Genomic DNA, 12,407 nt, shown 5'->3' with positions numbered 1-12,407 from the left:
TCCATCCTATTAACTCATTAAATTAATCCAAGCAAACATATTAGCACATACAGTGAATAAAATATGTGCTCTCCTAATTATCTATGTAGGAGAGATCTTTAAAATTTGTTCTGAGCACACATGCACAAATAATGATTGTGTATGTGACTAATGTGTTCATCTGCTGGATTGCAGGGATCACTTCATTGTGTATACCCAGGTCATAGCAGGCACAGACAGCACCAGTAGTAGGAATAACAGCTCATACATTGATTCTGCACTATTCACCCGGTTGGATTCTAAGGCCTGCTCACATTCCACATCTTCTAATCCTAGCAAGACCCTATCTGATAGATGGGGAAACTGAGGTACACAGAGGCTTAGTAAATATCCAGGATGACACAGTTTGTAAAGAGTGGCAATTGGAATGTTGTAGTATATAGTTCAGTTCTTCCACTACACTATGTGGCAAGGCTTAACCCAATGTTAAGTGTCTGACTCTGAAACCCATTTATCCTATGCTTGATACAGTAGGTAACTGTGAAATAAAACTCATGGTGTTATACACACTGGTGTACTGACAGTGAATGCAAATGCCCCTGTGATTCGGATGCTGCCTATCTTCCCACCCTTCCTAAGACCTGCTACGATTCTCCACAGTCACTGGATAGTCTAGATACTACCTTGTGCAGTGCCAGGAACAATACCCAACCCTCTTCAACAGAATCAATGGGCTAAAATGCATGACACATCTCAGCCTGGCCACTCAACAATATTACACAGAATGAAGTTGAGTGTAGCTAGCAGGAACTTGGTTATTTCTTCAATGTAAACGAGTAGAGTAGAAAATAGGGATACCATGTACCAAAAATCATCCTGTGTAGTCTGAATTTTAATTAGTGTGGATATGTGCATACATTTGTGTAGTATGATATAAAGATAATGCAAAATAAATTGTATGTCTTACTGTGGGCCATATTCATATTCAAAAGCCAATGGGTTAATTTGATTTGTGTGTATATGTCTGTGTGTGTGGGGGGCAGAGCTTAGCCTCAGGGGTCATTAATCAGATGCTGCCCATCTTCTTTTATGAGATAGTGACCCTCACTGGCCTGGAACTCATCAATTTGGCTAGGCTGTTTGGCCAGTGAGCCCCAGGAATCAGTCTGCCTCTGCCTCACTAGTCCTGGGATTCCAAGACTGCACCTCCACCACTGGGTGGTACTGGGGATTGAACTCAGGTTCACGCTTGTGTGGGAAGCAATTACTGACTGAGTCATCTTCCCAACACAGGATTATTTTTAAAAGTAATCTAGAGCCTTCCTGTATATTTGAATATGTTGCTCCCACTGGGTTTTTATTTCAACCCAATGGGGGGATGATTTTATTATAAACAAGCCCCAAAGGAGAAAACTAAGACTGGAGTTGAACCAAGAGAGTATTCTTTCTGGCTTATATATAGAATCCTGGGTCAATTAAACCCATGCTGCAGCCTCCAGAGACTGACTACACCAGATAAAGCTTTTTGACATCGCTGTTGTTGGGTCCTAAAAGAGGAAGAAGCTAGATTTGGGGAGAACTTGGTAGTTAGTGGTTGAGTAGCTCACCAAACTCCTTAAACTCCTTCAGTCAATACAAGGGACACAGGCTGAGCAAAATATTTACTCAAGGTTTTTCTCCTGCCGAGTTTCATCTGTTCTCCTGGGTTCACAGACTACAAATAGGCTTCAAACTCCCATTCCCGATCTTACTGGAATATTGAGCAGCACAGCTCCCAGAGCGGCCCTTGGTCCTTATGGCAGCAAGACACTTCCCTAGACTTCTGTCAAACATCATGTGGCCTATGATTTCCTTGACTCTCTTTTTCTTTGGGGCAGGGGAGGAAGAGCCTTTCATTTTAAGTAAAAAGTTTTTGTAAATCATTATTATTTCTACATCTCACATAGAATATTGGGACCCACATAGATGGATGGAGTTTTATGAGTATATGTCAGCTGGGAGAATCTACTAGAATGGTATTACAACTAAGTAAATATTTTAGCTCCAGAAGAAGTTTCAAATCCTCTCTGCAAGTAGAAATCTGAAGGAAGTCCTGTCACACAAATACTTGCCTCTGACAGTTCTGGTTTGCTGAGAAAATATATTTATGATATGTATATAATATCTATGATATAATAACATTATATAAATATATATAGTATGTGCATAAAGTAAAAATGAATCTATAGTACTTCCCTCGATTGGCTTGAGTTTGAGGACATTAGAAATCCAGGGCTGTTGCTATAACACAGCACTTAGCATTGTGGGCCTGGAGTACACACAGGCAATTGTCTTTCACAAACACTCTTAAGGCAACCTCTGCATCAGCCAGAATTAAGGATTACAGCTGGACTGGGTATGATGTAGGAAATCCACTGTAACATAGGGTAGATGAATACCTGGACAAGTTTCCCCTGGTCTGCCTGGAGGTCCAGGAGGACCTGGTAGCCCAACGTCTCCAATTTCTCCATAGCGGCCAGGGGGGCCTGGGTCCCCTGGAGGGCCTGCCAAAGACAACAACAGATCTAATAAGACAAACGTCCACACACATCTTGAAACTCAGGAGTCTGGGAGGCTTGGTAAACATAAAGTATTGGTGAGACATTTTTGCAATTTCTTGACACATTTTAAATGGGATATGTCAAGCTGGGTCTTCTTTCTCTCTTCCCTGCAGACACATAAGACTCAATCAGAGTTCTCTGACATTGATTTAGGCTTCTCCTTTCATGGGCATCTTGGTAGATGTTAGTCAAACGACCTCACACATTTTTTTCAACAGTTAAAAAAAACAACTATTTTCTGAACATTTAAATAATAATAAAAATAAAACCACTACATATTTACATTCTGAAATAAGACTTGATGTCTTATGCCGAAGGGACATGAACTAGGATGCAAAGTTTCCCCTGCACGTTGAACACCACATCATCACAGTAACTGTTGCGGCTTGAGGCTGAAATGTCCTTCATGATTTTGAACACTCCAGTTGGTGTCATTGGTGTTGGAGGTTGTGTGTAGTCTTGAGGAGGTGAGGCCAGGAGGGTGGGAGGGAAACAATGGGGATGGAACTTGCAAAGTTGTCCACAGCCTGTGCCTGATTCCAGTTAGTCTGCTTCTCCCCAGTATGGCTGTCCTGTACAAACCTCTGCCCAAATCTGCCTGACCACAGAGTTATGGACCACACCTTCCCTAGGATAGGGAAACCATGACCCCAAATAAACCCCTTCTCTCTAACATTGCTCTGAGGTGTTCTGTCGTAGCAATGAGAAAAGTAGCTAAATATTAATAGCCATGATTTAATCCTCGCTGGTGTGCAAGCTACAGGAATACCAGAACCAGCTCTTGTGTCTGGGCCCATCTAGTCCATTTCTGTATAAATTATGGAAGAATTAAATTGAACACAAACCTTTGAGTGGAGGAGAGGGAGTTAGAAAGACGCCCGGTGGTCCTGGGTACCCGCGATCTCCAGGATCCCCCTGAAATCATTCATTCCATTACTTTTCTTGGAAATAACCATGCTTCCTAACGTTAAGCAGAGGTTAGAGGGCCTCGGGCACATTCATCAGAGAAGGAAAGACAACTGGCTGGCTAGAGAAGTGAGTCAGTCAAAGAGTCCCAGAGGAACTAACAGGCATCTGGCCTCTCACCTACACTCGGGAGAAAACAATGAATGGACAAAGCTATAACAAAAGAAAAAACAAACAAACAAACAAAAAAAAAAACATGAACTGCAGCAAAATTACCACTGTGTGCCCATAAATTAACATCACATAAGTCACTAAGTTGCTTAGGTAGACTTTGAACGTTAGCATCTAATGAGGCCTTCTAGTATAAACAGTTTAGTCACCTAGCAAGACCTGAATCTGCACTTCATAACGGCAGCATAATATTGTCTTTCCCTTAATCATGTCCCCTGAGACGGGCCGGGCTTGCCCTGAACAAGCACTGAATGTTGTCACAAAAGAAGTTCGAAAACAAAGGAAAAAAGCACCACAGTGCTACAAAAGCTGATGGTCTCTCTGCATATGGTATTGTGAGAGTTTAGAAACTCTCATTTTTATTCACTTTTGAAAGAATTGCTTCTCAAATGTAAGCATAACTGTGTTTCATGTACTAATTAGTACGATAATGCATGAAAATATACTACTTACACATAATACACAGCCTGCATTAAAATCATATTTGCAGAATTACATCCATCTCTTCCAAAAGTTACACTGTTTGATTATTCAAAATGTTCTAAAACCTTAAGTTGATAACAGAATGATGTAAAATTTTCTCTGACATGGGCTCACATTTTTACCTTTGGACCAAGAAATCCGAACATTCCAGGATCTCCAGCTACTCCTTGTTCCCCCTACAAACAACCACAGACATACTTCAAACAGCTAGCTGATTGTGTCGGGCTGACGTCACCTCACTCCCGCACAATGTGAACAGTGCATACTCACAGAGACTCTGGGCAGTCTTAACCACTCTCAGATTGCATCAATTTTGTAACTCAGTTTTAAAAATCAACAACACAATGTAATTCAATGGTACTCAACCTTCCTAATGCTGCAACCCTTTAGTACAGTTCCTCATGATGTGGTGACCCTAACCATAGAATTATTTTCATTGCTACTTCATAATGATAATTTTGCTGATGTTATGAGTAGTAATATAAGTATTTTTGGAGATAGAAGTTCGCTGAAGAGGTTGCAACCCACAGGTTGAGAACCATTGTGTAATCTATAAAATGTAGGTATCTTAGGGCCGGGCGGTGGTGGCGCACGCCTTTAATCCCAGCACTCGGGAGGCAGAGCCAGGCGGATCTCTGTGAGTTCGAGGCCAGCCTGGTCTCCAAAGCGAGTTCCAGGAAAGGCGCAAAGCTACACAGAGAAACCCTGTCTCGAAAAACAAACAAACAAACAAAAAAAATGTAGGTATCTGAGGCAGGTGTATAGCACACACTTGTAATCTAGCACTTAAGATGTAAAGGCAATTCGATAAGTGGATCAGGGGTTCAAGACCAGCCTCGATTACATTGTTAGGTAGTGAGTTCAAGGCTAGCCTGGACTACATGAAACCCTGTCTCAAAAAACCCAAAAAAAGGGGTTGGAGATGGTGCGGTGGTGTGGAGAGGGCTGGAGGTGAGTTCCTAGCTCTCATGTTGGGTGACTCACAACTGCTGATGTCCTTTGGACCCTGTAGGTACCTGCACTCACGTGTACACATAACTGTGTATACTTTAAAATAATATAAATGCATGTTTAGATATATGATACAATTTAAAATTATGTAAATACACATTTAGATAAATTATATAAATACAATGTAAAATACAATATAGTCTATAAAATATAAACATACATTATTTAAATATATAACTAAAATAAAATAAATCTTTTAAAAAAAAACTAAACCCAAAATACGTGGTTGGGGGTGATATGGCTCAGTGAACTAAGCTTCTTTCCACAACACCTGAGGTTCAATCTCCAGAACCCATATAGTGGGAAAAGAGAACAGACTTCCTCAAATTATCCTCTGAGCTCCACGCATGCACAGAGTCATACATGTGCACATGCATACACACACACACACACACACACACAATAAATAAATGTAAAATAAATTTAAGAACTAAAAGAAATCCAATTCCTGTAGCATTCCCACACAACAGTACAACTTAAACATAATTCTTCACCTCTGCTGGGATGTACACTTGCCTTGAATCCTGGAAAACCCGGAGATCCATGGGAACCAGGCTCACCCTAATAATTAAAGAAAATCAACAAGCAGAATTCAAACATAAGGCACAATGCTTTTATCTTTATTAACTTTGTTGTATTGACATGTAGTTTTGATATGCATTGATATGCAGCAGGATAAAGTGAAATAAACATAAAATGGATTCTATGTACTTATGCCATTTGACATTCTCTTTGATCCTTATTTAGTCTTATTCAGAATATTCACATCACTGCCCGTGTTTAATTAAGAGTATGTGTACTTTCACTGTTCCTACTGTTCCAATTTAAATTATTTAGCATAATAATCTACAGCACATTCATTTGCATGGAAATGAATAGTTACTCTGTGCAACTTCAGCAATAAAAATGACACAAAAGTCAATAATGGATCATGCAGTACCAAAACTAGAGTAATCTAAGCCTACTGTAAATTGGCCTCCACCATGATTCCATGGGGCACACCATTACTGACACATGTGAGCTGAGAGAGTGCTTTCTTTCGGGGCACCCTTCCATAGACACCTTAATTTATGAAATGCATTTAAACTAGCCAGCACATATACCTATCACCCCAACAATGAGCCAACAGGAGCAGCCACATCCTGTCTCCCCCCTACCCCCAGCTTTCCAGTCTTGTGCATGCCTACCATATCAAAATGATATAAATGGATAGGAACACACTCTGCTCTTGCTGTGTGGGGGATAGTTTCTACGTTTTAGCTCACAGGAATACAGACATAGTCTCATGAGTGTAAGTCTCATGCTTCCAAACTCACTGAGGCTGAGGACTAATGATCCTTACCCGAGGTCCTGGAAACCCGGGAATACCTTTCTCTCCTTTTGTCCCAATACCAGGCTCTCCCTTTAAAAAATGACAAATTAGAAGGTTTTAACCGATGACACTTGCTTAATTTGGAAAGCAGCAACACAATGAGAAACAAAACCAAAAACACTGACAACAGCTTAAAGAGAGAACGTCTTTAAAATGGAGGTTTATAAGATTATAGTAAGATAATGAGAATTTCCAGTAGTAAGTGCCGGCAGTTAAAATAATGAGAAAGTCACATGAAAATTAGATGAAAATATTGTCTCACATAAGCAAATGAAAGGAATTTAAATTACCTTGTGTCCTGGCGGTCCTGGAGGTCCAATCATTCCAGGAATTCCTTTTATACCCTAAAAAGTGTGATTGATATAATATGATTACATAGTATTCACTGAATTCCATATACTTCATAAATCATTTCTTTCAACAACCTGTTTCTCATTAGGCTTTTTTTTAAAGAAAGGAATCAAATTAGCAACTAAGACCGAAGTACATTTATGTCCTTGGTATTATCTGGATGAGTGTGAGAAGCATAGGGGCATGGAGGGGAGCTCTGGAACCAGACTGCAGGTGCACCGTTGGGAATATAGCTATTGAGAGTACTGGTAAGGTAGGAGACTTTTTGGCATAATTTAATGCATCTGGCATTAGGAATACTTGTGTTGGTCAGATAAATTACCTGTGGAGAGATGAATTACTGTCTTCCCAAAGTCTGTCCGTACCCAGCTCTATGCATTTGTTAGCTTTTCAGCTATCAAAACACGAAGCCCATCTCTGACCTTGAAAGGACAACTGGACTCCCCATGATCTTTGCTGTCAGCAATCAGAACAGCACTCTGAGGTCCTGCATTCTCCAGGACTGAGCTCAGCCCACACCCAGTCGGCCGCTCAGCAGCTGAGTGGACCCGAGAACACTGTAAGGCCCTGAGCCGCAGCGCTCAACCCTATATAACGGGACTAGCAAGAGCACCAGCTAATTAAGGCAGCTTTGAGATTCGTGTGATGGTGCACAGCCCTGTACCTGTGCCCGAAAGGTTTCCCACTCATGCTTCATGAGGTAACCTAGGAGGTACGTGGGACTTACCTTTTCTCCTTTATAGAGACTCAAATCAGGTGGTTGTATAAACAGGGTGGGCCCAGGAGGACCATGCCGGCCAACTTCACCCTTTAAAAACATTAAAAAAAAAATAGAAATTTTATTTTAACATGTTTTAAAGCAAAGAAAACTTTCACTCAGGAATAATATAATGTTTCCAATCCTGTGAGTCCTAGATTTAAAATAAAAATCATGGAAAATGAATTGTGTGGTACAAAATTTTATTATTGTTTCTTATGAAAATATGGCTTAAAACAAATTTTAAAAATAAAAATAAAGATGATCTATAATGTTACTATCTAAAGACAATCAATTGAAGATGTTTGGTGTAGTGCTTTTTAGTGTTTATTTATGTATAGCATGCACACAATGTGTGTAGATATATACACATACATGTCTGCTCATATACATGTGAACAGTGTCTTGTTAAATTCAACCTTACAACTATAATCAAGCTAAATATTATATATCGTTAATCTCATCAGATTAGAGACTGAGACAGAAGAATCACAAATTTGAGGCTAGCATGGACTGCATAGTGTGTCTATGTTTCTCAGAGGTGGTATTTGTTCATGAAGGATATCATCTCAAGTTCACTGAAAATAGGGTAACTAAGGATCCAATCTCTGTGCAGATGAGGGAGGTACCAAAGAGTTCAGAAGTTATGGCTACTGTAAGATTATTTTTTCCTTATATCCTGTTAGCTAACAGTGTTGATGTATTGACTGCTACATACATTTTGTAAATATGTAAAAACTGAACAGATGCATGAACAGCAGAGGAGTAAGCAATATGTGCTGATAATGATGACCACTCTTATCCTTGTGGTCCAAATGCAACCTATACAGACCACCAAAAAACCTATACACAACCAAAAAAAAAATGGACCTATACAGTGCATCTTCAAAGCTGGGCCATATTACTATTTTTTTTCATATTATAAAAAGTATCATATAGCTATCATAGTCAAACATATAAAGGAAAACCTGAAGAATAAAGATTCACAAAAGATCCACAATCACATGGCCCAGCAATACTTAGTAACAAACATAGAGGGTGGTGTTTTCATTTTTATTATTGTATTAATTTTTATTTTTTGATAATCTCTCATGTAGCCCAACTGGCCTCAAACTTGTTATGCAGCCAAAACATGGTCCTGAACTCCTATTCCTTCTATATCCACCTCCACAGTGCTGAGATTACAGGTATGTACCACCTTAACCATCTTTTCCCAGAGGTGTGTGTGTGTGTGTGTGTGTGTGTGTGTGTGTGTGTGTGTGACAAGGTTTCACCCTCTCAAGGGCTGGGATTGTAGGCATGCATCACCATGTCTGAGAGTGGTGTCCTTTGGTCTTACTTTTACAAACTTGAGTTTCCAGATCTGTGACCTGGCCTCATGTTCAATAATATATCATGGCCATTTCCTTCATCGTGAAGTCTTCATATGTTAACCAACCATACTGTAATTTAACTACTCTGGAACTCCGTGTCAGCAGGGAACAGATTGGTGTTGCTATGTTAACCCTACCCTGTCATGGAGTTGATGCTCAAGAACTATTTCTCCTGTGTAGTGAAAGAGCAACCTACCCCTGTTGGAAATTCAGGTTAAGTCCAGAGAAGCCACCACCATACATCACTTTCTTTGAGTACCCTACCCATGAACCTACTTTCTAACCCCAGAATTTATGTTTTCTCAGAACTGTCATTTTACAGCTAAGGGTAAACTAAGTTAGCAAAGAGAAGTTATGAGCTGTAAAGTTGGACAGTGACTTCACAGTGAACACAAATGGTCACAACAGCCGCTGTTACTAGAGAAGGCACACATCTTAGTCTGCTCTCCTGCACAACGAATCCTTACCGGCTCTCCCCTTTGCCCTTTTATTCCCACAGCAGGATTCCCCTGAAAGGAAAAGAAAATAGATCTAATTGCTTTTTAGTTTTAAAATGGCAATTAAAAGTGATTAAGACTTCTAGCTGTGTATCTCATTAAGGTTTACTTAAATGGGAAGTCTGATAAAAGGAAAGAGGTGACTGAGACAAATGTCAATGGCCAGTTATCTCACCGAGGGCAGGCTCTGATGATGTATTTTATTCAGCACTTACCTTCGACCCAGGACTCCCAGGATGACCTATAGATCCCTAAATCAACAGAAAAAAAAAACTATAATCAGTCATAGGCATCAGAATGTCTTCCTTGGTCACCCCAAGTTGTAATTAGAAAACACTTTTGATTTTAAAATTGTTCATGCCATTGCTCCCATTTTTATGAGGAAGACAAAAATTTGATCTCATAGAACTAAGGACAAAAATAGTGGTTCCTAGAGTCTGGGGAGGCTGGATGGGAAGAAGGGGGTGAAAGAACAGCCAGCCAATGAGAATGAAGATACAGTTAGTTGAAAGGATTGAGCTCTAGTGGTCTACAGCACAGTGAGGTGACAGTCAACAATAATTTATCACACATTACAAAAAATGTCTACCGAAGAAGATTTTTAAATACTTCCAATACAAAGAAATGATGAATGCTACAGATAATGGATGTGCTAACTAGCCTGATTTGATCACTGCACATTAAATGCATGTATCCAAATATCATGTTGTACCTCATGAACACATACAGTTGCATATGTGTGTGCAAGTATGTATGTGCTCGTGTGTATGTAGGTGCTTGTGGAGACCAGGATCCATCTCAGATGTCATTTCTTATTTTTAGAGACAGTATCTCCCACTGAAATCTGGGGCTCACTAATTAGGCTGGATCAGCTAGTCAGGGAACCCCAGAGTTCCACCTACATTTGTCTAAATTTCCACCTAAATCCCAACACTGGGATTAGAAGCATGTGCCAACTTTATGTCAAAAGTCAAGAAGCATGCTTGACTCCTTATGTGAGTTCTGGGATAGAACTCAAGTCCTCAGGCTCATGTGGACAACTATCTCTCTAGCCCTATGTGCACAACTGTATGTCATTTTAAAATGAAAATGACAAGCCTGGTGTGATGGTGCACGCCGTTAATCCCAGCACTCTGGAAGCAGAGGCAGGCAGATCTCTGAGTTTTAGGCCAGCCTGGTCTACAAAGTGAGTTCCAGGACAGCCAAGATAGCCCTGTGTTTGAAAAAAAGAAGAAGGGAGAGAGAGAGAGAGAGAGAGAGAGAGAGAGAGAGAGAGAGAGAGAGAGAGAGAGAGAGAGAGAGAGAGAGATGGTGAGCAGTGGACTTTTAAACACGGGTGGGCTCTTTTTCTGTGTAGAGAGTGGCTTCTGATGGGGGACCTGTGCATCAAGATGGGTTCCCGCCAATGAGGATGGTTCATCAGCCTGACTCAAGAATGCAGCTTTGTTCTCATTTACTGCTGAGCTCTACTTACTGCTGGCCCTGGTGCACCAGAATACCCCGTGGGCCCTGTTGATCCTTGTGCACCCCTAGATCCCTAGAGAGAAAGAAAGATCCGCATGTTTACTGTGAAAACCACGGTTATCTCTCACAGAAAGGATAGCGTGTAAGCCCCAGAAGATATAAACCTGCACAGCAGTCAGTACCCCCTCCCCCACCACCACATATGCTCAGTGAGAGCATCTTCAACAGAAATGGGAACAGCATTCCAGTAAGGGTAACACACTCTACAGCAGGGTTCCCTTCAGGTCAAGAGAACAACGAACATCTTACTAACAAATCTTGTAATGATAAAAGTCAGAAACAAAAGAACTTCATTAGCTCTTGCTAATTTCAATACAACTTTATACACACCAAGATGTCGCTTCATATTTGTCTTGGGTAACATTCATATTTAAAGGCTTCTTTAGTTCATGCCTATGATTATTTGCCTATGTATCACGTGCCTGAAGAGGCCAGAAGAGGGAATCTCCTAGAGCAGTGGCTGTCAACCTTCCTAGTGCCGTAACCCTTTCTAATACTGTTACTCATGTTGTAGTGACCCCCCAATCATAAAATAATTTTCATTGCTACTTCATAACTCTAATTTTTCTACTGTGGTGGATCAGGATATCTGATATGCTACCTCCAAAGGGGTCGAGACTCACAGGTTGAGAACCACTGCCCTAGACCTAGAGTTACAGACAGTTGTGAGTCTCCATGTGGGTGCTGGGAACCAAGACCAGGTCCTCTATGAGAGCAGCCAGTGCTCTTAACCACTGAGCCATCTATCCTGTCTCGTGTTTAAATATTGATGCACTTGTACTTTTAAAAAATACTCTTGAAATGTGGCCTAGAAGACTAAAGTGAATAGAAACACTGTCCCCAGCTCAGGATCAAGATGGTTCAGACATAAGCAATTTTTCTGTCTCATATAGGTTGCCAACATCGTAGCTTATACACTGGCAGCTGGCAGGGATGGCTGAGCAGCCTGGAAGGCTGGAGAGAGCAGCCCCCTGCTCTACAGTTCACATCAAATGACTTATGAGTGTGAAGATCTGCTCTTTTTAGGAGGATGAACTGGCATTTATCTCAACAGTGACATCAACAGGATCTCATTTGCTACATGGAATCAAGCTTCTGTACAGTTAGGGAACTGGCCTGGGAACACAATTCTGTGGATAGCTAGAAGCCGCAAAGCAGAGTTACAGGTTAATCACTGCGAGGTAAAACTGCTTTCAGTATCAATCTTGTAAACATTGATAAACTGGAAAGGCTTATGTGATCATTGAATCACAAACTACAAGGAGATAAAAGTGGGGCAAAATAGCAAGAAACAATATTAATTTAGCAGGCAAAACTGTTACA

General features: G+C 40.6%; 1 protein-coding gene across 1 annotated transcript in view; it reads right to left on the bottom strand.

Moving 5' to 3' along the window:
- The window catches only part of Col4a4 (collagen type IV alpha 4 chain), a 100,796-nt gene that overhangs the window by 56,220 nt on the left and 32,169 nt on the right, over window positions 1-12,407 (bottom strand). Inside the window, exons 9-18 of the mRNA XM_059278344.1 lie at window positions 11,035-11,097; window positions 9,776-9,811; window positions 9,531-9,572; window positions 7,661-7,741; window positions 6,873-6,926; window positions 6,553-6,612; window positions 5,727-5,771; window positions 4,322-4,375; window positions 3,425-3,494; window positions 2,418-2,522 (exon numbers count right to left, since the gene is read on the bottom strand). Coding sequence (XP_059134327.1) covers window positions 2,418-2,522; window positions 3,425-3,494; window positions 4,322-4,375; window positions 5,727-5,771; window positions 6,553-6,612; window positions 6,873-6,926; window positions 7,661-7,741; window positions 9,531-9,572; window positions 9,776-9,811; window positions 11,035-11,097 — 610 coding nt within the window. The remainder of the gene's footprint in view (window positions 1-2,417; window positions 2,523-3,424; window positions 3,495-4,321; window positions 4,376-5,726; window positions 5,772-6,552; window positions 6,613-6,872; window positions 6,927-7,660; window positions 7,742-9,530; window positions 9,573-9,775; window positions 9,812-11,034; window positions 11,098-12,407) is intronic.

This window comes from Peromyscus eremicus, chromosome 13 (assembly GCF_949786415.1).
Source record: "Peromyscus eremicus chromosome 13, PerEre_H2_v1, whole genome shotgun sequence".
In the NCBI taxonomy this organism is placed as follows: domain Eukaryota; kingdom Metazoa; phylum Chordata; class Mammalia; order Rodentia; family Cricetidae; genus Peromyscus; species Peromyscus eremicus.
Note: the sequence above shows the minus strand (reverse complement) of the source record. Positions and strands in the feature narration are given on the sequence as shown.